Here is a 27670-nt window from a genome sequence, read left to right on the forward strand (position 1 = left end):
TTGTAGGAATTTGTACCAAAAATTGTTTCTACAATAATTTTGTATGTTTTTTCATAACATAAATGTACTTTAAAGACTAATTTAGCTAATTAATCACAAACCATTTCTTACTGACCCATCTTTTCCGTATTTTGGTTGTATTATGGTTCCTGTATGTGATTGACAAAAAAAATCCAATCTTTCATATAAAGAGGGATGCGTAATAAAATAGATTTCTGGGTAAAACAGTGTGGGTGTACAGAAAAAGCGTGCATTTTTCTTCTGCTTGTACTTCCCCTATTTGTTACCAATGTGATCAACAGGAAACTGAGAAGGAAGTACTGTCATTCTTTCTTCTCACAGCATACTCAGGCGAATCCTGGGTGTTGGTTGATTTACAAATCGATTATGGACTTTTTTTATATTTTTGCAATGTTTATTTTATTTTACACCTAGCTGTTTAATACTTTCATCTGTATTTTACTTAATGAACTTTGCATAATACATCCTCCATCCAGTCTATTTTTTTATTTTTCCTCTTTTTTGTGAAAGTTTGGATTCTAGCTTTGCTGGCCTTTACAGACAGACATCTCTCAACTGAATCGTGACATATCAGAGTGAAAAGTCTTTTCGGTTTCTCAGCTGTCATGTCTGGTGGATTGTGAAAGTCAGTCGGAGAAGCTGCTACTGTTTCAAGAACTGTGTTATTTATATAATATTACATTCTTATTTTTTGAAACCATGAGCTTTGATAACATTCCTTCAAAATCAGAGGTGATGCGTTGGGACTCACACCACCTTGCTGACTTTTTTAAAAGGGTAAGTTTAATCTACCATACATTTAGCTGTCACATGCACAGGAACTTAGAAATGTAGAGCCATTTTGTTGATGTTATTGTTAGTAAACTTGGAGATTAATTTAGAATAAAAATATAGCTGAAGTTAAAGGTTTTCATACACTGTGTACAGTATGTCATAGTAGTCCTGGAATATAACTGTTAAAAATCAGTTGGAACTTGAGTTCTTTCATAAATGTATTGTTGTTTTTTCAGAAAATATGATAACATATACTGGGTAAAATAAATAAATACAGCAAATTAGACTACTATTTTTGTTGTTGTAAAAGGTTCAGTAATCATTTGCCTTTCTTGCATGGCCTACTAATTTCCAGTTGGTGATCCATGAAACAGTGACCTCTTGGTCAATGTTGGAAAGAAAACCTATAGTGTCATCTACTGCTAAAAGAAAATTTGTCTGGATACTCAGAACCACCAAAAATCAAGCATAAAATGAGAAACTGCTGAAATATTTATGACACTTTTAACAGCCAAGCTTTACATCACTACCAGCTTATTTTAGCTTTAAAAGATCTTCTATTTAGCATGGATGCCTCAAACCCATGGCAGTGTAAATCTTGCTTGATTGTGGACAGCTATGTTTTGGTGATTCTTGGATAACATCTGACCATCCTGACAAATTTCCTCTCAGCATATGATTGATTATTATGATTATCTATTTACTTTGTAATGGGAACATTTAAATGAACCCTGTTTAAATACACATTTTTGTAACAATTGTTTTAGTCACTTGGTCATGAAAAAGGGATAGTTGCAAAATTCCAAGACAGCCATGGAACACAAGTCCCCTACAAGTGGACCCTTTGGATTTTAACTGGATTGTGTGGGTTTTACTGTATTGTAGGCTTGTAACACTAACTAATGTGAAGTGAATTATATGTAATTTATTTTTATTTTTTTATAAACAGCAAAACTTTTCAGGATGTGACAAAGTGGTTGTGAAATGCAACATGAATGGAAAGAGATTTCTGGTAAGTATGCATTTCAAGAACATTCAGGAACAGTTTTCTCTAACGGGACAGGGTTGGTTTATAAGGGAAGTCTATACGCTCTCATACAAGTCTTGAATGAATTTTAACAGCTGAAAGAGATGGATATGTTTGAATCTGGTGATCTGGGAGTGTTTGCCCCATAGGGTGTAAATCATTGTCTTGCTGGAAAGTCCAACTATCACCAAGGTTCAGTTTCACCATGGAAGACATGACATCACTTCTCAAGATGTCTTGGTATTTCTGTGAATTCTGAATCAGTGACACAGGTCACATGGTCAGGACTGCAAGTTCCTGCAACAGAAAACATCCCCACATCATTACTGACCCACCTTCATGCTTGACCATGGGAATAATATTCTTCTGGTCATAAGCCTTGCCCTTCTTACACACAACCTAGCAGTTTTTAGTTTTGATTTGTCACCCTACAGCAATGTGTACTAGAACTCTGCATGCCTATCCAAATCCTTTTGGCATATTCCAGTCAACTTCTCCTGTGCTTCTTGGTTAAACATGGCATTGAAGTCCAGCCATGAAGTCATTAGTTAGGATATCTTCCTATGGTTGCCATTGGCACATTGTCCCATCCTTCATCAGGCAATCCTGTAAACTTTTTGCAGTAACACAGGGTTTTCTTCGTTGTCCTGGTGAGGATGTCCTTGGGACAAAATTTTGGGCTTTGTACTATGGTCAGGCAGGTTTGCTAATGCGGCAAGTTTGGATCTTATGGCAATACTCACAGTGTTGTCTATAGGACTGTTCAAGGTTTTGGGAATCTTCTTATACCCATTGCATTTCTGTGCAATGAAATGATCTCCTCTCTCTGTTGTGACAGCTCCTTAGTTTGAACACTTGAATCTCTGGGTGGTGTTTATACAACACATTACAGCTATGGCAAATTTAGGGTTGTTATTTAGATCCACATAGTGTGGTAATTTTTAGGTTTAGGTCAAAGTGAAAGGGAAAGTTTACGAGACAGCAGTGAGGCTTGAGGGATCCCAACAAGGATTGTCAATTTGAATTGTCAACAACTGACAAGATTAGGAACAAGGTTATCAGGGGGATGGTGCAGGTTGGAGACAAAGTTAGGACAGTGAGATTGAGATAGTTTGGGGATGTGCAGAAGTGGGATTAGAGTTCTATCAGGTGAAGGTGCTGAGGAAGGTGCTGCAGAGCAGGAGGAGAAGAGAAAGGCCAAAGAGGAGGATTATTAATTCGGTGAGGGAGGACATGCAGGTGATTGGTGTGAAAGAGTAGGACGTTCAGGACATTGCAAAATGTAGACAAATGATCTGCTGTGGCACTGAATATTGAACCTACCTATTTAATCATTTTAAAAATACATTTGTTTGTAATACAATTTGGTTTTAAAAAGTTAAGGCATCTTCAGTTTATGTGACAAGTTAATTTACTCTGAAACAGCAGACTGGTTTGACAGTGGTACACAAATGATTATGAAACTCTAGTTATGAGGAATAGAAGTACTTCAATGAACACAAATATTGAATTAGAAGAGGTCAGGGTATACAAACAGTAATGGATAATTAAAATAACAGGGGTCAGTGAGTTACCTGCTGATATACTATGTAGTGCACTTCTGTGTGATTTGAGATTCTGTGTTTGTCCAGGCATATTAAAGCCTTGTGGCACTATGAACTGTTTTAATCATAAACCATCTGACTTGACAGATAAACAGCAAGAAATACCCAATGTAATAGATTATAAATGTATAATGTTAAACAAAAAATGATGTGGTGTCTATCCGTGAAACTTCACTACACTTTCCAAAAATAAAGTCACATTATACATTAGAGCCACTGGTATATACAGGTCCTTCTCAAAAAATTAGCATATTGTGATAAAGTTCATTATTTTCCATAATGTAATGATAAAAATTAAACTTTCATATATTTTAGATTCATTGCACACCAACTGAAATATTTCAGGTCTTTTATTGTTTTAATACTGATGATTTTGGCATACAGCTCATGAAAACCCAAAATTCCTATCTCAAAAAATTAGCATATCATGAAAAGGTTCTCTAAACGAGCTATTAACCTAATCATCTGAATCAACGAATTAACTCTAAACACCTGCAAAAGATTCCTGAGGCTTTTAAAAACTCCCAGCCTGGTTCATTACTCAAAACTGCAATCATGGGTAAGACTGCCGACCTGACTGCTGTCCAGAAGGCCATCATTGACACCCTCAAGCAAGAGGGTAAGACACAGAAAGAAATTTCTGAACGAATAGGCTGTTCCCAGAGTGCTGTATCAAGGCACCTCAGTGGGAAGTCTGTGGGAAGGAAAAAGTGTGGCAGAAAACGCTGCACAACGAGAAGAGGTGACCGGACCCTGAGGAAGATGTGGAGAAGGGCCGATTCCAGACCTTGGGGGACCTGCGGAAGCAGTGGACTGAGTCTGGAGTAGAAACATCCAGAGCCACCGTGCACAGGCGTGTGCAGGAAATGGGCTACAGGTGCCGCATTCCCCAGGTCAAGCCACTTTTGAACCAGAAACAGCGGCAGAAGCGCCTGACCTGGGCTACAGAGAAGCAGCACTGGACTGTTGCTCAGTGGTCCAAAGTACTGTTTTCGGATGAAAGCTAATTTTGCATGTCATTCGGAAATCAAGGTGCCAGAGTCTGGAGGAAGACTGGGGAGAAGGAAATGCCAAAATGCCTGAAGTCCAGTGTCAAGTACCCACAGTCAGTGATGGTCTGGGGTGCCATGTCAGCTGCTGGTGTTGGTCCACTGGGTTTTATTAAGGGCAGGGTCAATGCAGCTAGCTATCAGGAGATTTTGGAGCACTTCATGCTTCCATCTGCTGAAAAGCTTTATGGAGATGAAGATTTCATTTTTCAGCACGACCTGGCACCTGCTCACAGTGCCAAAACCACTGGTGAATGGTTTACTGACCATGGTATTACTGTGCTCAATTGGCCTGCCAACTCTCCTGACCTGAACCCCATAGAGAATCTGTGGGATATTGTGAAGAGAAAGTTGAGAGACACAAGACCCAACACTCTGGATGAGCTTAAGGCCGCTATCGAAGCATCCTGGGCCTCCATAACACCTCAGCAGTGCCACAGGCTGATTGCCTCCATGCCACGCCGCATTGAAGCAGTCATTTCTGCAAAAGGATTCCCGACCAAGTATTGAGTGCATAACTGAACATAATTATTTGAAGGTTGACTTTTTTTGTATTAAAAACACTTTTCTTTTATTGGTCGGATGAAATATGCTAATTTTTTGGGTTTTCATGAGCTGTATGCCAAAATCATCAGTATTAAAACAATAAAAGACCTGAAATATTTCAGTTGGTGTGCAATGAATCTAAAATATATGAAAGTTTAATTTTTATCATTACATTATGGAAAATAATGAACTTTATCACAATATGCTAATTTTTTTAGAAGAACCTGTACAGTTTAATATATAATGTTGCACCACTAGTTTAATTATAAACAAATGTTACTTTATTTGATAAATAAAAATCTTACATTACTGGAAAGTAAAAATTCACTAGATGTCATAACCTACGGTGGCCGAGAAGTGCAAAACAAATTTACATTTCAGAAAACAAAATTACAAAAAAACCAAAACAAATTGTAATTTTGTTTTCTAAAATGTATATTTGTTTTGCACTTCCCGGCCGCACATTTCTGACGGAAAAGGCAGGGACAATAAACCGGAAGTGCGTGTTGCTTACCTGCTGTCAATCAAACTGTTTCTCAGCGATAAAGTGAACGGAGTTTGTGATGGTGACGATAAACAAGGTTTTGTCTAGTTTGTGGAAATCATTTTATCCAGTTGATCCGCTATTGTTTTTCTTGTGGAAAGTTTTGTGCAGATGTTTAGACGTGGCGTGTGCATCTCTATTTACCGTCCGCTCTTCTAAACATCTAAGAAATTCCCACAAGAACAACAAAAGCGAAATAATGAAAATAATTAACACAAAATGGACAAAACATTGTTTATTAGGGACGGAACATCTGATACCGAGGCTTTAAAACTTGTTTCACTTTTGTAACACTGGACTCAGTGTATCGGAGCTTATATTAAAGCAGCATGTGCGGGACTGATGAAGCTTTGGTGCTGTGTTTTATCACACTCACTATATAAGAGACAATCAAACCAGGGTTACCCACCGTCCTGTAACATACAGAATCCTTCTTTATCTGGAGACTAAACACCGCGTTCAGTACTGAACTGATACAGGACGCTTTGTTCCGTATTTTTATCAATGGGAGACGGTGGGAATTATATTAAGTAGTATTCACTTTTATTCTTAGTAACGGTGTGTGTGCGCTGGTTATAGCAGCAGGGGGGGACCTTACACAGTCATGAGAACAAAGGTTTTATTTATGGTGTTTAAAATTTATTATTTTCATTCTTTATAATAAGTCAGAACCATATTTTAGGCAAAACAACGCACTCCGCCCACTGTGCTACTCATACAGCGGTGTATTAAACAGGTTATGTCACGTTACTAAGAATAAAAGTGAACACTACTTAATATAATGAATTAAGCAGCAGTTTCCTTCTGTTTTATACACCACACCGTCTCCCACTGATAAAAATACGGAACAAAGCGTCCTGTATCAGTTCAGTACTGAACGCGGTGTTTAGTCTCCAGATAAAGAAGGATTGTGTATGTTACAGGACGGTGGGTAACCCTGGTTTGATTGTCTCTTATATAGTGAGTGAGATAAAACTCAGCACAAAGCTTCATCAGTCCCGCACATGCTGCTTTAATATAAGCTCCGATACACTGAGTCCAGTGTTACAAAAGTGAAACAAGTTTTAAAGCCTCGGTATCAAATGTTCCGTCCCTAATAAACAATGTTTTGTCCATTTTGTGTTAATTATTTTCATTATTTCGCTTTTGTTGTTCTTGTGGGAATTCCTTAGATGTTTAGAAGAGCGGACGGTAAATAGAGATGCACACGCCACGTCTAAACATCTGCACAAACTATCTAATAACTTTCCACAAGAAAAACAATAGCAGGTCAACTGGATAAAATGATTTCCACAAACTAGACAAAACCTTGTTTATCGTCACCATCACAAACTCCGTTCACTTTATCGCTGAGAAACAGTTTGATTGACAGCAGGTAAGCAACACGCACTTCCGGTGTTATTGTACCTACCTTTTCCGTCAGAAATGTGCGGCCGGGAAGTGCAAAACAAATATACATTTTAGAAAACAAAATTACATATGCCGAAAATAAATTTACAAGTGCTGAAACACTTTTACATATGCCAAAACAAATTTACAAACACTGGGTACCCGAGCACTTGTAAATTTGTTTTTGCTTTTGTTGTAAATTTGTTTTGGTTTTTTTGTAATTTTGTTTTCTGAAATGTAAATTTGTTTTGCACTTCTCGGCCACCGTACATAACACATATACATACAGTATATACACCCCACAAGAGCTGCAGTTTTGGAGATGCTCTGACCCAGTCGTCTAGCCATCACAATTTGGCCCTTGTCAAACTCGCTTAAATCTTTACACTTGCCCATTTTTTCTGCTTCTAACACATCAGCTTTGAGGATAAAATGTTCACTTGCTGCCTGATATATCCCATTCACTAACAGATGCCGTGATGAAGAGATAATCAGTGTTATTCACTTCACCTGTCGTTGGTCATAATGTTATGCCTAGTCGGTGTATATAAATATTTCAGATATTTTATTATTCTGTGCATAGAAACACGTGAATAATTATTAAATAATACAAAATGTAGGGCTGGGGGAACTAAAATGACCAGAAAATGTAGAAAGACAAAGATGACCACTGACCATCAAACACAATAATTTGAGTTGTTTTTGTGCCGTGTGCACGAATGCAATAATGGATAGCAATAACAGGCCTAGAGTATAAATGTGTGGGCTGTGGGCTTTAATAAGACCTAATGTAAGAGTTGTCAACACAATTTATTAAGTCGAATAGCTAAGATGTTTAGATGTCATGGACAGTGCAGTAGTGATCAGATGGATAGATTGATGGATAGATTGATGGAAATATTGATGGATGGATAGATTGATGGATAGATTGATGGATGGATAGATTAATGGATAGATTGATGGATGGATAGGGAAGGACAGTCTGACAAACATACAAATAGGCCTTTATTACTCTCAACAGAAATAGGATCATTACAGTATAGAACATAAAACTCTACACATCACATACGTACATGGCACAACAGTAGATTGAACAACAAATGAAGATTTTAAGAGAAAATTGCTTGTGTTCCTTATTTCTTTTTTGTTTCCAGTTTCATGTTTAACTCTGTCTTTTTTGTCTTTTTAGAACATGTCAGATAATGACCTTCAGAAATTTCCCAAACTTCATGCCCCGTGAGTATTGCTGCTTTATTGATTTTTATCTTGTTTCTTATTTTTGTTGACGATATAGTTGTTGACTAAAATACACACATACATATTGCATCACTAATAGTGCAAAACTCATTAAAGATGATTAATATTTTAATGAAATGTTGCATTTACATTTACATTTACATTTTCAGCATTTAGCAGACGCTTTTATCCAAAGCGACTTACACAATGAGCAATTGAGGATTAAGGGCCTTGCTCAGGGACCCAACAGTGGCAACTTGGTGGTAAGCGGGGCTTGAACCGGGAACCTTCTGTTTACTAGTCCAGTACCTTAACCACTGAGCTATCACTGGCTATCAATAGGCAAAATGTTGCATATTGCATTTTGCCTATTTGTCCAGATTTAAGGGACACCCTGTAGATCAGGTGGGAATTATATATTAATTGAACAAACTTCCCCATATACATTAATTAAAATAAATAAATAAATGTAAGCAATGTACTTCTTTGTTACTGGTACAAGTTTGAGAAAGTAGTAGAAGAAGAAATAAACTTAGAAAATAGTTGTTCTACACAATGTATTGTAGAAGCTAGTGCCTACTACTGCAGTAGTTCCCTTCTCTGGACTATACTTTGGGGTTGTGTGGCGGCCACTGGCACAGAAAACACTGCATGGGTGGATAAAAGTATGGATCTACAAATTATTATTAAGTTATAGAAGTCAAGTTACTGAAGCTAAAAACAGTTTTTTTAACACAACAATGAACATGAACTACTTCAAGAACTGAAGCTTTTGCCCTTACAAGGGTTGTTTCAGTCTCTGTGGAACAGCCAGTGCATATCTAAAAATTAAAAATGTTCTGTGGTTAAAAAATTCTAAAACAAGAATAAAAAGACTACGGCCTGGTTACAAAAAAGTGTTTGTAAGCTTTTAATAGTGGGTGTTACTTGGGACTTGGTGGTCCAATTCTTTGCACATGGCACGATTATTATTTCCTTTTATTTTTGGCATTTGCTGCTGTACTGATGTATGGATATGTAAACAGACCAGAACTGTACATAGTAAACACATACTGTAGATTAGTTTAGCCGTTTACAGCGAAAAGTAAGAAAAAAGGAGAAAACTAATTTGCCTGTTCAGCCAAGAATTTGGGTCACAATGTTTAAATTTGGTACAAAGGATTCGAGCTATGTTTTTTGTGCAAATGACAATAAGAGGAAGTGCTGCTAGATGAAGATAGTGCAACGAATGCAGATGGGGCTGTAACCACTGCACCACAGAATCATGAACTCTTCAGTACATTAAAATACACATAAGCTGAATATGCATGCGTTTATGGAACAGAAACCTGTGCTACAAGTGTTAAAGCCTGCTGAAAATCATAACGCATAAAATATGATAATGGTAATACCACACTGGAAAAACTGATTTATAGAGCATTTTGAAATGCAAACAGAATAAAGGAGAACTATCAGTTACCACATCCTGTCTACACTGAGTTACAACACATTATACAGCATGAGCTATGCTATCAGCAAGTTATCATACATGGTTTAGAAAATGATGTAGTCTTAATTAATCTGAATTATGTGCACTGTCGGTGGGCAATATAACCTCCTTACAAAAATATATATACTAATCACAGAATACTTTATATAATATTACGTTTTTTAAGTGTTTAAAATCATAATAGTACACTTATGACATAACAATAACAATATATAACAATATATACATTTAGATACGTACATATATGACCAGAATATAAAGCAGTTAATGAAAATAAAATAAATCGTTAATCGAAAATACATACGTAGCATTTTTCAGACACGAGGTCTTAAAAGGGCTTTGATTTTATTACCAGTATCTTCATTTGTTATTATAAAATATAAATTTGATCCTGTCTAACCTAGTAAACAAGTTATTTGTACATTACTCCAGCCTTTTTTTTAGAAAAAGTTGTAATAAGTAAAGTTTTGTAAAAAGTGTAATAGTTTATATCATCTTCAAGCATCTTCATTAATTCATATGTAAAATACATAAAGAAATTAATAGTACTTATTTGTTTAGGCAGATCATGTTTCAAAGCATTTACAAACATTTAATTTTAACTGTATCTATACTGTTATTTCTAGTTTAAGTGTGATAATGTAAGCCAGCTTTCTTTACTGCATGGTCAGTCAATAAACCCACATTATGCCCCTGCCTAAAAATCACAATTAACTAGTTTTATACTTTGTATTCACAAATATTTCTAGGTTGATCTCCAAAATCTGTCGGGAAATCAACAAGAAAGAGGACAAAAGGAGTTTTTTCCCACTAAGGTAAGCAGTTACAAATTATATATTTATAATTATATATTTTTTTTTACAATTTATGAGTTATTTTTGACGTTTTTGCCTGTCTTTTTTTTTACAGATCTTCTACAAACAAATTTCCAGAAACAGGTATTGTTCATATTTAATGAATCAGACATGCAGTAAGCACACCTTTAGCATTTAGCAAAAAATATCTATCAGTGTTGCACATGTTAAAATCACAATATTTTGGAGGCAGTTTAATAGTTCAAAAATTGTTTTAAAATTATAGAATTACAGAAACCAGACAGCGGAACCAAACTGGTAGCAGTAAAACAACCAGAAAGCTGGCCCTGCCACCCATGGGAAAACAGTGGGAAAATAACAGTGTGTCTGTCACAGCTATAGAAGCAGAATGCCACTACAGTTTACCAACTGAGTTGCCTGTAACCAAAGCTAAAAAATGCCAGCATGAGATCCAACAAAAGAGGGCAGTCAGTACGTTTTCAACCTTTTTGAACATGCACCCCCTTTCGTGTGCCGACCTTGAACTTGTGCCATCACCCCCAATCACCTCTTCCCCCATCAACCCTTGCCCAGAAACCATTGCGAAAGCTCTTGGCAAGCTAAAACGTTCTGTGCATCATACATACGATACATGTTTGCTAACTGAAATATTGAAAGCCTGATCTTATTTAATGCGACGGCTGAACATATTCTGCGAGAACATTATAGAAATTCGACTAGTCGTAAATCGTAAGCAGTACTTGCTCTTGATGTAGATGAGAGCAGAAAACTTAACTTCACAGAGCCAAGCAGAGGTAAAAGTACATCAACTGCTGAGTTTGCTAGTTCAGGATTCTCTGCTTTGACTGACAGAAAACTCAGGGGAGCTAACTTTTAGCTCCACGGGCAGAACGATTTGGCTACCGCTCTGTGGTAATAGCCAATTTCATTTAGCCTCCCACCTGTAAGAAAAGTGAGTCACACAAAATGCTTCAGTAGCTGGCGTTTATCTGAAACTGCAGCATTCATTAATAACAGTAAAAATGAAGAGATGACTTACGAAGAGAAACTTACGCTTCGCTTTAACAAATCGACTCCTGAATCACTTAAGCGATACTGTGAACAGAGCATCTCCCACTATACACCTCTCTTAAAGACACATACACACTCATGTTCTACAGTATAACAGCAGTCATTGTTTTTGTCACCGATTTATCTTCACTGTTAGCCCTATTTTTAAGTTTTGGTAGCCAACGGTCCTTTTTTTCAGACTGAACTGGATAACATTAAACGTGCGTGTGTGCGTGGTCAGCGAGACTAATCAAATTAACTCCTGTGGGTGAAAAATTCATTGCTTTAGTTTAAAAAAAGGGGGGGGGCACGCCCCACAGGTTGAAAAACCCCTGAGTTAGAGGACCTGAGAGCTGAGTCCAGGGTTTCCAATAGCACTGTCCATCCAATTTCAGTCCAACTGCATCCCCTCTACATACCAGACCAAAATGAGCATGACAGGTTGGAATATTACAAGTGTTATTTCTTTCCTTAGAAACTAGGCTCATTAAACATTTTAAAAATGATATCAAAAACATTTTTGGCTTAATATACAAAGCAATTTTTCACCTATAGTGCTTACAGTGGGGAAAATAAGTATTTGATCCCCTGCTGATTTTGTAAGTTTACCCCCTTACAAAGACTTGAACAGTCTATAATTTTTATGGAAGGTTTATTTTAACAGAGAGAGACAGAATATCAACAAAAAAACATTAAATAAAAGTTATAAATTAATTTGTATTTAATTAAGGGAAATAAGTATTTGATCCCCTACCAACCAGCAAGAATTCTGACCCCCACAGACCGGTTATGTGCCCATTAGGCACACAAATTAGTCCTGTCCCTGTAGAAAAGACTCCTGTCACAGAATCAGTTTCTTCCGTTCAAATCTCTCGACCACCATGGGCAAGACCAAAGAGCTATCAAAGGACGTCAGGGACAAGATTGTAGACCTGCACAAGGCTGGAATGGGCTACAAGACCATCAGCAAGAAGCTTGGTGAGAAAGAGACCACTGTTGGTGCGATAATTCGAAAATGGAAGAAATACAAGATCACAGTCAATCACCCTCACTCTGGAGCTCCATGCAAGATCTCACCTGGTGGGGTAAGAATGATTCTGAGAAAGGTGAGGTCAGTCCAGAATTACACGGGAGGAGCTTGTCAATGATCTCAAGGGGGGGGGGGGGGGTGTTGGTGCTCTAAATTTGTTTTCAAGTGATTAATTTTCCATTGGCATACTTGCAAAAGATTTGTTAAGCTTCACCCCGGGGGAAATGCTTTCTCATTAATGAACACTTACGTGTGAAATGAACATTGTCTGTTATACTCAAGTCCCAACATGCCGCTGGACAGTTACTATAATAACATAGACAAAACTGCTGCTAACAGACTATACTGATGACAGAAATCTAAAATGAATAATTTAGTGAAAAGAACATTGAGGTACAGGTGATTGGAGAGCACAAAGCTGTAACAGTTAGAAATACTGACCGTTCAACAGTAAATAATGTGAAAACAAGTTACACATAATGCAGATCTGTAAGTGGTTATAAACATGCAGTGAGCAATTAAAATGTAGAGATTTTATTTGAGGTCACTTTCTCTACTTTCTCTTTTGCTGGATCTCATTCTCTATTTTTCTTTCTGACAAAATCCCAATTGACATCATGCGCACTATGTAGGTTGCACAACTGTCATATGTTACAGCCTACGTATGTGGTGAACAGAATGAGGAAAGCATTTCTGATTTGTCCCAATTGTTTGTTTTAAAATATATTTGTGTACAAAAATGCTGAAATTATGCCAGTCCACCACTACTAAGATCAGCAGTGATATCGGCCAGCCAGGCATCTACACAGACATGATTGGCTATGTTTGGCAGGAATGGCCGAAGCCCTGCGATGGATTGGCGCCCTGCACCATGTGTTTCCAGGTCCGTCGCAACCCTGACCAGGATAAAGCCGTTAATGAAAATGAAATGAATTGTCAACATACAAACATATTAACTGTTAACCTTAGCCATGTGTACTAGTAACCTTATATTAGCAGTTGACATGCAATGTTAACTGCTAATATAAGGTTATTCTGAAATATAAATTTGCTCTTATCTAACCTAGTAAACCTGGTTATTTTAAGTTTAAGCTAACTGAAACTGTATTTTTTATTATCATTTGCAGTGGATGTGCCCCAGGATGATCAAGGATGGGATTCTGGAGAGTTTGTGAGTTTGGTTTTATTTGTCATCTGTATTAGATATTTACATGCAGTGCAGTGGCAGGTACTGTGGGTGCCACGCAGCACTAAGGTCCAAGGACCATGGCTCAAACAGACAACAACATTCTGTTTGCTAAGGGTAATCAAAGCATTTACATTATTTTAAATTCGGTCGGGCATCTGCATGGAAATGATTGGCTAATGTTCAAGGGGGAAAGGATGCCCAGAAAAGCCTTGCGGTGCCGGTCCCAAGGCTGGGTAGAAACAGTAAGGTTGTGTCAGGAAGAACATCTGAACAATTATAACTCCTTATAATCAGTGACCGAAGGCTCAAACCCTGGACTTTAAGAACCATGTTGCTGTGTGATACTCACACAACCATCTGTTCTACTGTGCCTCCCCAAACTGTTTATTACTTTTTTATTTTGACCAAGTATCCTTAAAATTTTAGACTGATTTTATTATTACAGTTTTTTACACAATATTGACATGACTTGTTATGTAAAGAAACTCGTTAATAAGAGGGTTGTGTCAGGAAGAGCATTCGGTGTAAACAAGTCAAGTCTAGTATGCAGACCAGATCTACTGTGGCAACCCATATGTTTGGGTGCAGCTGAAAGAAAAAAAAGTATGAATAAAAATTAAACCAATTATTATGAAAATCAAAAAATGAATTAAACAGAACACAAAACCATAACTTTTTTACAATGCAGGCTGGAAAGTACCAGTGCTACAGGTTTAACATCTGTATTATTCAGAGAAACAACCTAGAACTAGAAGTAGTCGAGCAATAATTCAGTTTTTGAAGGACTTCAAGTAAAATAATTCTTGTGCATCACTGTTGATTTTAAGGACAGCGAGGAGGACTATGAGAATCCAAACTCAGACGATGATGATGATGGCAGTAATAATATGCCAGATTATGAAGCAGCAGATGATGGAGGAGGAGAGAGTGATAATGACTACGAGCCTCCACCAAGTGAACCACCTGAAGACCTTCACCATCACCAGATCTGTCCTGCCAAGCCCATGAGCAACAGTGACTACATCGGTAAAGAGAACCACAGACCCTTCAGTTATACTCTTTTAGTTTATTCATATCATTGCAAATACTAATATTTTTAATATTTGTTTGTTATCTGTTTGTTTTGTTTTTAGACCGGTCTTCAGTCAAAACCAGCCAACCACCAATGCCTCCTGCACGACCTGGGCCTGGTTCTGGTCCTCCACCTCCAGCTCCAGGACGCCCAAGTGTAAGTAATCCAGCTGAAGATGGGCAGGAGGTTCGCCTTTCAGCATGACAGTGACCCTAAACACACCACCAAAAAAACAAAGCAGTGACTTCAGGATAGGATGATGAATGTCCTTCACTGGCTGATAGACACTGGAGGCCTGACCTAAATCCAATAGAAAATCTGTGGATGGACTTTGCCGGTCATCACAAAGCTGCATCACAAAGGAGCAGTGCATTGCCGGTCATCACAAAGCTGGTTATTCATCTTTTTATTATTAAATTTATTCTTTTTTTCTTGTAGATTGGTGGCACATTTCCAAAGCAAGAACAGTCCACTCTAAGGCCTCCTAGTAAGAAATGCATTCTTGTTTGTTTGGTGTTTGGCAAGGCTTTTTGTATTTTTTTATTTATTCATTTAGTCCTAAATGTATTCACTGTTTTTCATCCTTAGCTCCTGATCGCAGTAAAAAGCCAGGTAAATTGTTTAATTAAGCTAAAGTAACTTTACAAATGTTCTGATTTAACTTGACAATATACATTGGGGAGTGTTGAAAACAATATTTCAGTCTTGTGCAAATCTCATACTGTGTTCTTTGCAAAAATGGTTACCTCTGTACTATATACTCATCATTGTGCAGGGGGAGGGGGCAAAATGCACAAACAATTAATAACTCATTAATTACTGATTTGTGAGTTATGTAGTTGTAATGTTTTCTTAAATTTAGAGTACTGTGGGGGGGCAAAATGCACAAACAATTAATAACTCATTAATTACTGATTTGTGAGTTATGTAGTTGTAATGTTTTCTTAAATTTAGAGTACTGTGGGGGGGCAAAATGCACAAACAATTAATAACTCATTAATTACTGATTTGTGAGTTATGTAGTTGTAATGTTTTCTTACATTTAGAGTACATTTACTTCACTTTTGAATGTACTTAATTGTACTTTAATTTATATATCATAAACATATGTCTTTACTGAACAATTAGGGTTAATAATGGGTGGCAAGCATCCTTGAACTGACTGTATGTATATTAATGCCTGTCTAATTTTTGTATTCAAAGGTGGAAATGCCAGTGCCCCAAACGAAAGGGTAAGGTCCATTTGTACTCCATTTAAAAATTACATACAGGTACATTTACTGCTCTTTATTCACTTAAAATGTAATGTTATCTCATATCCAAGTTTGAGGTCCAATCGTTAATCATAGTGCAAACATAACAAAGTTCAATTTTAAACAGATTTCAGCACAAAATAAAGTCGCTGAATATGTCACATGACCAATGACATGCAAATAATTATTGGATAAAAATGGTAATGCATATGGCAGCTAGTGTAAGCTTTTTTAACTGTAAACTAGGAGGCTTTTATCTACTAATCGTGATGCTGGTTTTGTAACTGTATTACTGAGGCTAGAATAAGTAGATAATTGTGCTACTCAAATGCAAGGAACCAATAGCTGAAACTGACCTGTGTGACCTGTGGTTCTTCTATGACTTTGCTCCAAAAAGCACTTATTGGTTCATACTGACAAGAAGTTGACCACAACTTGGTTTGTTAATGACATAAGCACACAGGTTTTCTTGCTATTTATTTACTGTGAGCTTTTTGTCATTAAATTGATCTGAATTGCAGTTATTATACTAATGCATATTTTCTTCTTTTTCATTGAACATCATTATACATCCTACATAGATTGCCTCAATGCCAAGAAGGTATAGTTTGTTTCTTCTTCTGACTTTTAAACAGTATTCTTTGTCATAGTTTCCTTTCACTGTTTCATACCACAATTAATTTGACTTAGACAAACAATCTAAAAACAAGTTACATTATTTGACTTGCCTAACACTGCATTAGTTACACTAATATTTTGGTTGATAGGATAATTACAGTCTCTAAACAAAGTCTAGTACAATTTCATCACACTCATACAAAAATAAAACTAAATAATATAATTGAGATAAAAGACTAATTGATTTTCTGGAGGTTTAGATTTCAGTGCTAATATGATTTGGATATTTTGTAGTTGTAGGTTAGGTACTAACAGTAAATGCTCTGCTCAGTGAAAAAAAAGCCAGTTTAACAATAACACAGGAACCAGAAATAATTAGATGCAAGAAAAAAGGTTTGATGTGACTAAAAACTGTGAAAGTGACTCGGCAGAAGCATCACTGCCAGCCATGTGTGGGCTTTTTGATGAACGAGCAACTGGGAACTTATTAACATTTCCATTTGCAGATGGAAATGTCACTTTTCTCTATTGCATTTGTAAAAATCAATTTTAAAATATTTGATTTGCTTAAAAGAAAAGGAAACATATTTTGTATAATTGTACAATTGTACACCATTTAGGTCCATGTGTACCTCAATCCCATAAAACATTTATTTTAGCTGAAATAAAAGGCTTTGACTTGTGCAGAACTGAATGAATGTTAACTGTTTTGTGTTTTGTCAGTGGTAGAAATGTTGGACTGGAGAAGGTTCCAGAGCCTTCAAGAATGCTTAAACCTCCACCTCTGACAGGAGTGCGCAGGAGTGCTTCCTCTGTCACCCCCAGTCCCTCGCATAACAGGTACACTGTGTTAAAGCAAGCAGTGATGTTATTAACATATGATACAGACATGAATACACAGGGCAGGGAAAGAAATATTTAACTAACCCTGTTTTAATCATTTAAATTACTTCCAGTGCCTAAATCTGCTTCATATTTCCACACATCTTTTGACTTTGACTTTTGATGTTTGATGAACAAAAAAAGTGTATTTTTAATAGTCTAAACAAATACTCTATATGACCGATGTGATACCTCTCCTAACTAGTGAGTTCCAGCCACGCTCTTTGCTATTTGATGTATAAAAATTATTGGCAGAAAATGTATTTTATTCTTTCAACATTGTGGCAACAGTTTGAGGAAGGCCCTTCCTGCTCCAGTTTGAATGTGCCCCTGTGCACCAAGCAAGGTTACTAAAGACATGGTTTAATAGTTTGGATGAGAGGGAACTTCAGTGGCTTGCATAAAGCCCTGACCTCATCAAATGTGGGCCAGACCTTTTTGTCCAGCATCAGTGTCTAACCTCATGGGAACAAATTCCTACAGACACACTTAAAAATGTTGTAGAAAGTCCTCCCAGAATAGAGTAGGCTTTGACATTCACACAGTGGAAGCCTACACTATACTTATGACCATGGTTTTGGAATGGGATGTCCAACTAGCTTATGATTATGTGTCCACATACTTTTGGCTTGTGTATGTTTAAAAAAACTAATTGATAGTGAAAGACTTTTTCAGTCAGTACAACTTAATAACACTACTGAGTTTTGACACATTTTAGAAGATCTTGAGTAAGGTGTAATTAGCATTGTGGTTTAATTTTGACAAACTGCTCTTGGCAAAACATCGTTTGGGTTATGACTCACACTTTTAAAACCTTTCATAACTGTTCAGTAGGGTTTAAGTGAGGAGAAGATCGGATATGTAGCACTTTCTTTTTTAAGAAACAAGGCTTTTTTTTTTTCTTCTTTGTTTGAGTTCATTGTCTTGATCACATTTTTCCTCTATTAATTTTTCCTTTAACCACCAATCAGCCATAACATTATGACCACCTCCTTGTTTCTACACTCACTGTCCATTTTATCAGCTCCACTTACCATATAGAAGCACTTTGTAGTTCTCCAATTAATGACTGTAGTCCATCTGTTTCTCTACATACCTTTTAGCCTGTTTTCACCCTGTTCTTCAATGATCAGGACCCCCACAGGACCTCCACAGAGCAGGTATTATTTAGGTGGTGGATCATTCTCAGCACTGCAGTGACACTGACATGGTGGTGGTGTGTTAGTGTGTGTTGTGCTGGTATGAGTGGATCAGACACAGCAGCGCTGATGGAGTTTTTAAATACCGTGTCCACTCACTGTCCACTCTATTACACACTCCTACCTAGTTGTTCCACCTTGTAGATGTAAAGTCAGAGACGATCGCTCATCTATTGCTGCTGTTTGAGTTGGTCACCTTCTAGACCTTCATCAGTGGTCACAGGACGCTGCCCATGGGGCGCTGTTGGCTGGATATTTTTGGTTGGTGGACTATTCTCAGTCCAGCAATGACAGTGAGGTGTTTAAAAACTCCATCAACATTGCTGTGTCTTATCCACTCATACCAGCACAACACACACTAACACACCACCACCATGTCAGTGTCACTGCAGTGCTGAGAATGATCCACCACCCAAATAATGCCTGCTCTGTAGTGGTCCTGTGGGGGTCCTGACCATTGAAGAACAATGTGAAAACAGGCTAAAAAAGTATGTAAAGAAATAGATAGGCTACAGTCAGTAATTGGAGAACTACAAAGTGCTTCTATATGGTAAGTTGAGCTGATAAAATGGACAGTGAGTGTAGAAACAAGGAGGTGGTCATAATGTTATGCCTAATTGGTGTATACTGTATGTGCATATGTTGCATATGTGCAAACATCAATTATTAAGTCATTATTATTATTTTAGCTTCAACTGTGACCAATAACTCACTTCTTATATTGTGTAAATCAAATGAAAATGACGTTAACTGGTGATCACAAATATTGTGCCACTAACAAAAAATGTGACCTAATCTGTTTGATTTCTTTTGACAGACCTGATCCCAGAAATGAGGTAAGGTTCTTTCTATATTTCTTTAGATTGTAATTGCACAAAGAAGAGATATTTGATGTTTCACCTTGTCAAATATTTGCTTTTTTAAATATACACTGATGTTTTATTTAAGATGCAGCAATGAAAGGAGTTTAATGACGAGAGTTACATTTACATTTATACCATTTAGCATTTTATCCAAACTAGAACCAAATACTTTTTTTTCACCCATTTTTCCACTGTCGTAACATTTATGGATTTGGGGTTGATAAGAAATAAATATAATATCTATAAAATACACCGACTAAGTATAACATTATGACCACTGAAGCGTGAAATGAATAACACTGATTATCTCTTCATCACAGCACCTGTTAGTGGGGTGGGATATATTAGGCAGCAAGTGGACATTTTATCCTCAAAGTTCATGTGTTAGAAGCAGGAGAAATGGGCGAGCGTAAGAATTTGAGCAAGTTTGACAAGGGCCAAATTGTGACGGCTAGATGACTGGGGCAGAGCATCTCCAAAACTGCAGCTCTTGTGGGGTGTTCCCGGTCTGCAGTGGTCAGTATCTATCAAAAGTGATCCAAGGAAAGAACAGTGGTAAACCGGCGACAGGGTCATGGGCAGCCAAGGCTCATTGATGCACGTGGGGAGCGAAGGCTGGCCCATGTGGTCCGATCCAACAGACGAGCTACTGTAGCTCAAACTGCTGAAGAAGTTAATGCTGGTTCTGATAGAAAGGTATCAGACTCCATGCCTCGACGGGTCAGGGCTGTTTTGGCAGTAAAAGGGGGACCAACACAATATTAGGAAGGTGGTCATAATGTTACGCCTGATCAGTGTATAATAGCATACATTTAAATGCATACAAATATTATAACTGTTTCTTACTGTAGCCATTATTTAGCCATTACAACTATTTCTCTCAGTGACCATCTTCTTTTCTTTTTTCAGCCTCAACAGATTTTTGATGACCGTAAGATTTTTTATTGTTTTTCACATTATCAGACTGCATACATCTGTAGCTACATGTTTTTCTTATGGTTTTTAATATACTCGATCCTTGCATGGGCATAAATATTCTTCTGTTGTGTGTCTGACTCCATTTACCAGATGCCAGACCAAGCTTGTCCAACACTTTTCCACATACCAATCACGCCAGAAATCCATCACCAAGACCAGGTCCACATGGGCACAGTGGTCAAACTGAAAGGTAGCTTTTTAATTTTGACACATAAAGCAATGCTCTAAAAATACTTATTTTAACTAAAATATTTCATGTATTGGATGATTTTAAAACCATTCAGCAAAACACTGTATTACCCAAAAAGAAGCAAAGTAGCAGTTTTACAATTGGTTACTCAATTAACTAATTCACCAGATCCAGTTTAGCTAATTATACACAACCAGACTTAAATTCAGCCAGCACTGTAAAATACAGAATGTTTATTTTTTTATTTTACCATTTAAGTTAAATAGTTATCAAAAAAAAGTCAGATACACCTAAAATAATGTCATTTCTAAGGCTTAAGGACTGCACATTACCACAGTGAGAGACATGCTATGATTTCTAAATGCTCAGCAAAAATTTGACTAAGAGGTCAGTAAATATCTCAGAAAAACAAGGAAAGAACTGTGAAAACACAGACAGAACTGCAAATAGTTTTACCCTCAACTAAGGTCAGTTTTCATGAATCTACAGTATGAAAAACTCCAGTATTTTGCTGACCAAATACATATTTCTGCTTGTCCGATGTTTGCCAAAAAACACTTGAATGATCCCCAAACCAAGACAATGAAAAAATAACTTTTCGGACAAGGGTCTCATTACGTCTGTGTATAAAAAATACAATATTTCATAGCAAGAATGTTAAACCAGCAGTCAAACATAGCAGTAGTAATGTAATGATTTGGAGCTGCTTTGCTGTGTCTAAAAGCTGAACGAATGTAAGGTCTTCTGTCTGTGAGCTAAAGCTGTGGCAAAACTGGATAATGGACCAGTAATTAAATTAAATACAACAGCAATATCACAATAAAATAGATATGAAAAAAAAAAACTTAAGAATGGGCTAATCAAAGAGTGGATCAAACCCAACAGGGCTGCTATAGTAAAATCAACTGCTGTTGTGTAACATTAAATAAACTGTTCATGCTCTGTGGGAGAGAAAATACCATCACAGTGATGCTAAAGGTGATGCAACTCGTTATTAAGATAAGAAAAATTGAATAGTTTTACAGGGGTAAAATAGGTGTTGGATTACCTTGTTTTTTTTTTTTTATAAAATTATGTTTTACAAAATGTCTTGTGACTTTTTTGTCATTTAACATGATTAATATGAAATGAAGGGAGGGAGTGTATTTTATTCATATTAATGATCATTTCTTATACTGTTTTACAGTGTTAGTAAAACTGCGTCTTTGCCCATAAAACTGCCGAATAGTAAGTGTCATTAAAAAGTCTTAACAATTACAGGAATATTTTATCATTCCAATAAGCGGTGATTAATACACTGACTAATATTTTTTTGTGTGAAATAGCAGCAATAACCAGCCAGAGGGCCAGCTCAAGAATGCCACCACATCCAATGAGACCCTCTGAGGTGGAACTGAGCCAGGATCAGGTGAGTCGAGTGTGGACAGCTGTTGGTATGTGGAGGAAACAGCAGGTGGTGCTGTTACACCACACACACTTAAGCTCTGCACAGGGTGTACCGTGCACACTACTGTAGTTATACTGATGACGATAAGGAGGATGATGATGATGATGATGATGATGATCAGGCACGTGCACAGACATTTTTGGGGGCAGGTGCTCAAGCCAAAAAAAAGGGCACCCATTGCCAAAATTATTAATAAAAAAAAAAACAGTATGATATTTAACTTATATATTTATTTTGTTAACACAATCAATACACATCTAATCAAATTATTAAATTGCATAAATAAATGAAAAACAGGCAAAAACAAGGCCATATTGTGCACGCTATTTAATAACCAAACAGCTGATACTGATACATCACCCTCATTTGCTTTACTGGTAGATGGCCTAATCCAGGATAAAAGAGAGTTGCTACCCTGAGCTGCTTGCTGTAGTTCCTTTTCTTTCTGCTTTTGTAACCTTTCTTTTCTTGGCATTATGCTGCAAAATTTGTAAATAAGATCAATGAATGTTGTGCATAATAATCAAGAGTGACTTACTGAATCTCCATAAAGGGGAGAACACAGTATACATCATTTTACTGTTTTCTGACAGAGTTGAAGCATTACACTAATAATATACCATTACTGGTATCAATTTACCTCACCAGACTGTCATGTAGCTCAACTTAAGACCTACCTTTGATTTCAAATCAGAAACCCACTTTGGGTACTTAATGTTAACAATGGGCCTATTATTATGCCAATAAAATCAAATAGACAGCTAAATAACATTTTCCTATTTTTTCATCATTTTTTGTATGCTGTTCTATATCATAGAGCATTATATTTAGCCTTCTACATATATTAGTTTGTAATGGTAATTATTCCTCATTTGTAAACCTCAACTGTTGAAGTATAAATGCTTGCATGAAAATAACTCCTTGACTAAAGGTGACTTTTCCTACACAGCGTTTTGGCCAGGATGCTGTAATTATATAATACTGTATGTTTGTATCTATTTTCAACACTTTACTGTGAGAGCTACTTGACTTGAAATAAAAGCAGTATTTATAAAACAAAGTTTGTAGGTTGTGAGGGACATTAATAAGTGTATATTAAAAATAGTTTGACATTATTATAATAAATTATATTAGAGTTTAATAGATTTATTTGTCTCCAATATAAAAATATTATGGATTTATTGATCTTAACTCTAAATAAAAATAAAATAAAAATAAAGGTATTATCTATAAAACAAGGTTTGTAGGTTGTGTGGAACATTAATATGTGTATATAAAAAATAGTTTAAGTTTATTATATTAAATCATATCAGAGTTTAATAGATTATTTTAGTTACAATATACAAGTATTATGGATTTACTGATTTTAACTACAAATTAAAATAAAATTAAAATAAAAGCATTATCTATAAAACAAGGTTTGTAGGTTGTGAGGAATATTAATATGTGTATATTAAAAATAGTTTGACTTTATTATATTAAATTACATCAGAGTTTAATCGATTTATCCCTGATATACACTTGTTATTTATTCATTGATCTTAAGTATAAATTAAAATAAATTAAAAATAAAAGCAGTAATTACAAAACAAGGTTTGTAGGTTGTGAGGGATATTATTATGTGTTTATAAAAAATAGTTTGACATGAATCCATCAATACAGTACAAGACTGGAATGGATTTATTTCTCTGTAATAAGTGCAGAGTAAATGTTTCCTACGTTTTTCTGTTAGTTTTATGACGCTCCCTAACGCGTTGGCTAAAGTTGGCGTTTTGATCAGCGGTTTCTTTTTAATCTTTCTTTAAATAAATACATTTAACCTTAAAATTATTATAAAATAGTTTTTGTAGTATGTAGCCTACTTGAATCTGTGTAAGAATTTGTAAAATAAGTAGGTGTTAGGTGTTTTTTCAACCATTTATATAGATCGGAATAGCGAATGTTAAACGAATGTTGAATATTAAACTTGACATTCTCCTGCAAAATGTTTGTGCTCATGCTTTTTTTCCTTCAGGCTTTCACATCAAAATAAGTAAGATTTTAAATTAAACAAAACTAGTGAACTTGTCTAATCAGTAAAACTGTCTTTAAATTCTCTGTCTGTCCGCTGCAGTTTGTCCCCCTTCATTAAACATGACAAACGTCAGTAAACAGCTGGACAAGGCTTTGTTTTTTATGACTCATGAGTACAGAACATGTAGGCTATGCGTTATGCATGGATGCTCTTTGTATGAAACACTGCCATTACCTGTCTGTAGTAAGTGTGTAGCAGCGGTTTGACCTGGCGCTCAGCACTGCATGAGTGCTAACCGGAGGAGGAGGAGGGAGGAGGAGGAGGGGGGCAGGGGGCGGGGATCAGATCGGGGCAGAATTCTCACAAGAACTCAAATAAATGCCCCTTAGATATCAAAACACTTTTGGGGGGAATTGATAATGACAAAGAGGGTAATTTTTATTTTTAAATATTGATGAATGTTGAAAAAAATTGGGCTCCAGCAGAAAGGGCACTTTTCTCATCCAGGGCAAAAGGGCAGGTGCTTGAGCACCACTAGAGGTCTATCTGTGCACGTGCCTGATGATGATGATGATGATGATGATGATTATGATTATGAAGATGATTATTAATATTATTTATAATAAAGGAGTGAGTAATTAGTCACGAACTACAGTAATTCTTAATTATGTAATTATTAGTAATAGTAATTTAAATCTATGCGTGGTGGGGTTGCATCAGGAAGCATCAGTCTAGCAGCTTGAAACACGGGTTAATAACTACTGTATAAATACATACACTGACCAGGCATAACATTATGAGCACTGACAGGTGAAGTGAATAACACTGATTATCTTCATCATGACACCTGTTAGTGGGGGGGATATATCAGGCAGCAAGTGAACATTTTATCCTCAAAGCTGTTGTTGTTAGAAGCAGGAAAAACAGGCAAGCATAAGGATTTGAGCGAGTTTGACAAGGGCCAAATTGTGGTGGCTAGACAACTGGGTCAGAGCATCTCCAAAACTGCAGCTCTTGTGGGGTGTTCCTGGTAAATCGGCGACAGGTTCATGGGCAGCCAAGACTCATTGATGCACGTGGGGAGCAAAAGCTGTCCCATGTGGTCCAATCCAACAAACGAGCTACTGTAGCTCAAATTGCTGAAGAAGTTAATGCTGGTTCTGATAGAAAGGTGTCAGACTCCATGCCTTGATGGGTCAGGGGGACCAACACAATATTAGGAAGGTGGTCATAATGTTATACCTCATCGTTGTATATGAGGTATTTATGATTCCATGGTTTTGTCTCTCTGTAGGATATGGACTCTTCTTGGTATGTGGGACAGGTTACTCGAGGTCAGGCTGAGAGCAATCTGAGACAGGTGAACAGGGTGAGTCATTTTCATTTAAATTCATCAACTCTATCCCCACCAGATTTTTATTCTTATACTCAGGTACACGTTTGTAAATTTTGTGTTTTAATCTTACCTGCTTTAGGATGGTGCATTTTTAGTACGAGACAGCTCAAAGGGCTCAGAGACCCAGCCGTACACACTCATGGTGCTCTACCAGGACAAGGTGTTCAACATTCAGATCCGCAAAAAGGAAAATGGCTTTCAGCTTGGAACTGGTCTTAAATCTTGTGAGGTATCGCAGTATTCGCTAACACAAAGGTGGTGATTTGATCCCGCCATCAATTCTCCACTTTTACTATGTTATACTATATTATATACACAGTAAAAGTCAAATGCATTTCATTATTCTTTGACAGGACTTTTCAAGGGTCAGTGACATCATCAAGCAACACACCCAGATGCCCTTGCTGTTGATCGATGCTAAGAACCGTGGCTCATGTCAGCAGAACCAGTGTGCTTTGACTTACCCTGCTGGGTTTTAACCATCTACCACAGTCACTGCACCTAGCATAAAACAATAGAAAAAACAAAAAGCCTCTGTTTACATCTGCTTACATACAGCTGAACTCAAAGGTTTACATACATTTGTGGAACAAAAACATGAAGAACATGGCTGTCTTAATAATGTAGGTCTGTTCTGAATATGTGCTGGGTCAAAATTACATGCATCAAATTTGATTGTTTATTTAGCGATGTAAAAATCCTTTAATGGTATTTAACTAAGGGACATCGCCCTTCTAATTAGGGATTATGATAGCATTAGACTTCTCTGTTCCCATGTAAATAGGGTTAGTTTGACTACACCCATTAAAAAGTAAATGGAACAGTGGTTTCTTTGCTAGAGTCAAGAAAAAAACCTAATCTGTCATCCTATGCTGAAGAAAATGTATATGGATGGTAGGATGTCACAAAAAACAGGTTTAAATTATGTTACAGTGTCTACAGTTAAGCAAGCTTTAAATAGCCATGGACTTCTAAACTCTCGCACAAGAAAGACATGATCATGAGCTTTAACTGTACAAAAATAATCCACTTCACCCACAACAAACTTCATAAATGAAAATGGACAAAGAAGTATTTGTTTTATATCACTGTTAAAGAAATCACTGAACATGCCATGACATACAGTACATGTTTTCTACAAGTGTATATAAACTTTGCATGTATGGAGTCATAAACAAATCTGGTTTATATTCTCATATATTAATTAGGTTTTAAAGGTAAATATTAAAGGTTTGTACATATAGATGGATTGTTTTGTTTCCAATTCTATTTTATTATAATAACTGAATATTTAATTTCTTTTGTTATAGAACCCTTTTTAAAATCTAAAATAATTTTCAAAGCAGCTAAATAAAATTCATTTTAGGCATTTTGGCATTACAGAGAATGACTTGGAAAATGTTTTAATTGTATATTCAAAAAAGAAAAAAAGACTTTCTGTGCAAAACGGCTTTTAAAACATTATTATTATATTTATTATTATTATTATTATTATTATTATTATTATTACTAACAACATTTTGCCTGAACTACTGATATGCATAATGTGGTACGACCTCTAAAGTAAGTTTTTGTTTGTTTTCTTTAAAGAGCAGTATTTTGAGCTATAAAGATAACTTTAAGTGACATTTACGGTACAGTGACATTAAGGTCAGCAACACTTTTACAATTTCTTTAAAAATGTTTTAAATGGCAGTGAGGCTTGTTTACTATTTCAGGTGGTTTGACCTCCAAAATATTGAAAAAAAGGTAGAAAACTTGAGCATGTGAATAGAATCATATAAAATTATAAACACAACATTTTATGCAGTGCAGCAAGTACGGATACAAGTTTTAGGTTTTTTAGTAGTTGTATATATTTTTAAAATAAGTATAAAATGAGTATTATTCATGTGTAGTTGCACAGCTTGACATTTTCTGAATGGCAAAACTGATTATCTTGTTCTAAAAAATTGCCTTTTTGAAAGCTAAATAAAACAATCAATAAATTGATTT

At 36.3% G+C, this 27670-nt stretch overlaps 1 protein-coding gene across 3 annotated transcripts; it reads left to right on the plus strand.

Moving 5' to 3' along the window:
• The first annotated feature begins 610 nt into the window (after positions 1 to 610).
• On the plus strand, positions 611 to 27669 carry lcp2a (lymphocyte cytosolic protein 2a). Of its 3 annotated transcripts, none has more exons than XM_063011871.1 (21): positions 611 to 798; positions 1745 to 1807; positions 8144 to 8190; positions 10429 to 10494; positions 10589 to 10617; positions 13702 to 13745; positions 14591 to 14789; positions 14897 to 14991; positions 15274 to 15322; positions 15424 to 15447; positions 16039 to 16067; positions 16670 to 16689; positions 17430 to 17546; positions 19605 to 19623; positions 20560 to 20581; positions 20719 to 20818; positions 22005 to 22045; positions 22147 to 22226; positions 25574 to 25648; positions 25755 to 25904; positions 26029 to 27669. In XM_063011871.1, the coding sequence occupies exons 1-21, from the start codon at positions 721 to 723 to the stop codon at positions 26152 to 26154; spliced, it is 1473 nt and encodes a 490-aa protein (XP_062867941.1). In that variant the 5' UTR covers positions 611 to 720; the 3' UTR covers positions 26155 to 27669. The 3 variants fall into 3 exon arrangements, with proteins under 3 accessions (XP_062867941.1, XP_062867940.1, XP_062867942.1); XM_063011870.1 differs by having other exon boundaries at positions 613 to 798; positions 22144 to 22226; XM_063011872.1 differs by lacking the exons at positions 611 to 798; positions 1745 to 1807; positions 8144 to 8190; positions 10429 to 10494; positions 10589 to 10617 and adding an exon at positions 12734 to 13457 and having other exon boundaries at positions 22144 to 22226.
• The last annotated feature ends 1 nt before the right edge of the window (position 27670 follows it).

Source organism: Trichomycterus rosablanca, chromosome 16 (genome assembly GCF_030014385.1).
Source record: "Trichomycterus rosablanca isolate fTriRos1 chromosome 16, fTriRos1.hap1, whole genome shotgun sequence".
In the NCBI taxonomy this organism is placed as follows: domain Eukaryota; kingdom Metazoa; phylum Chordata; class Actinopteri; order Siluriformes; family Trichomycteridae; genus Trichomycterus; species Trichomycterus rosablanca.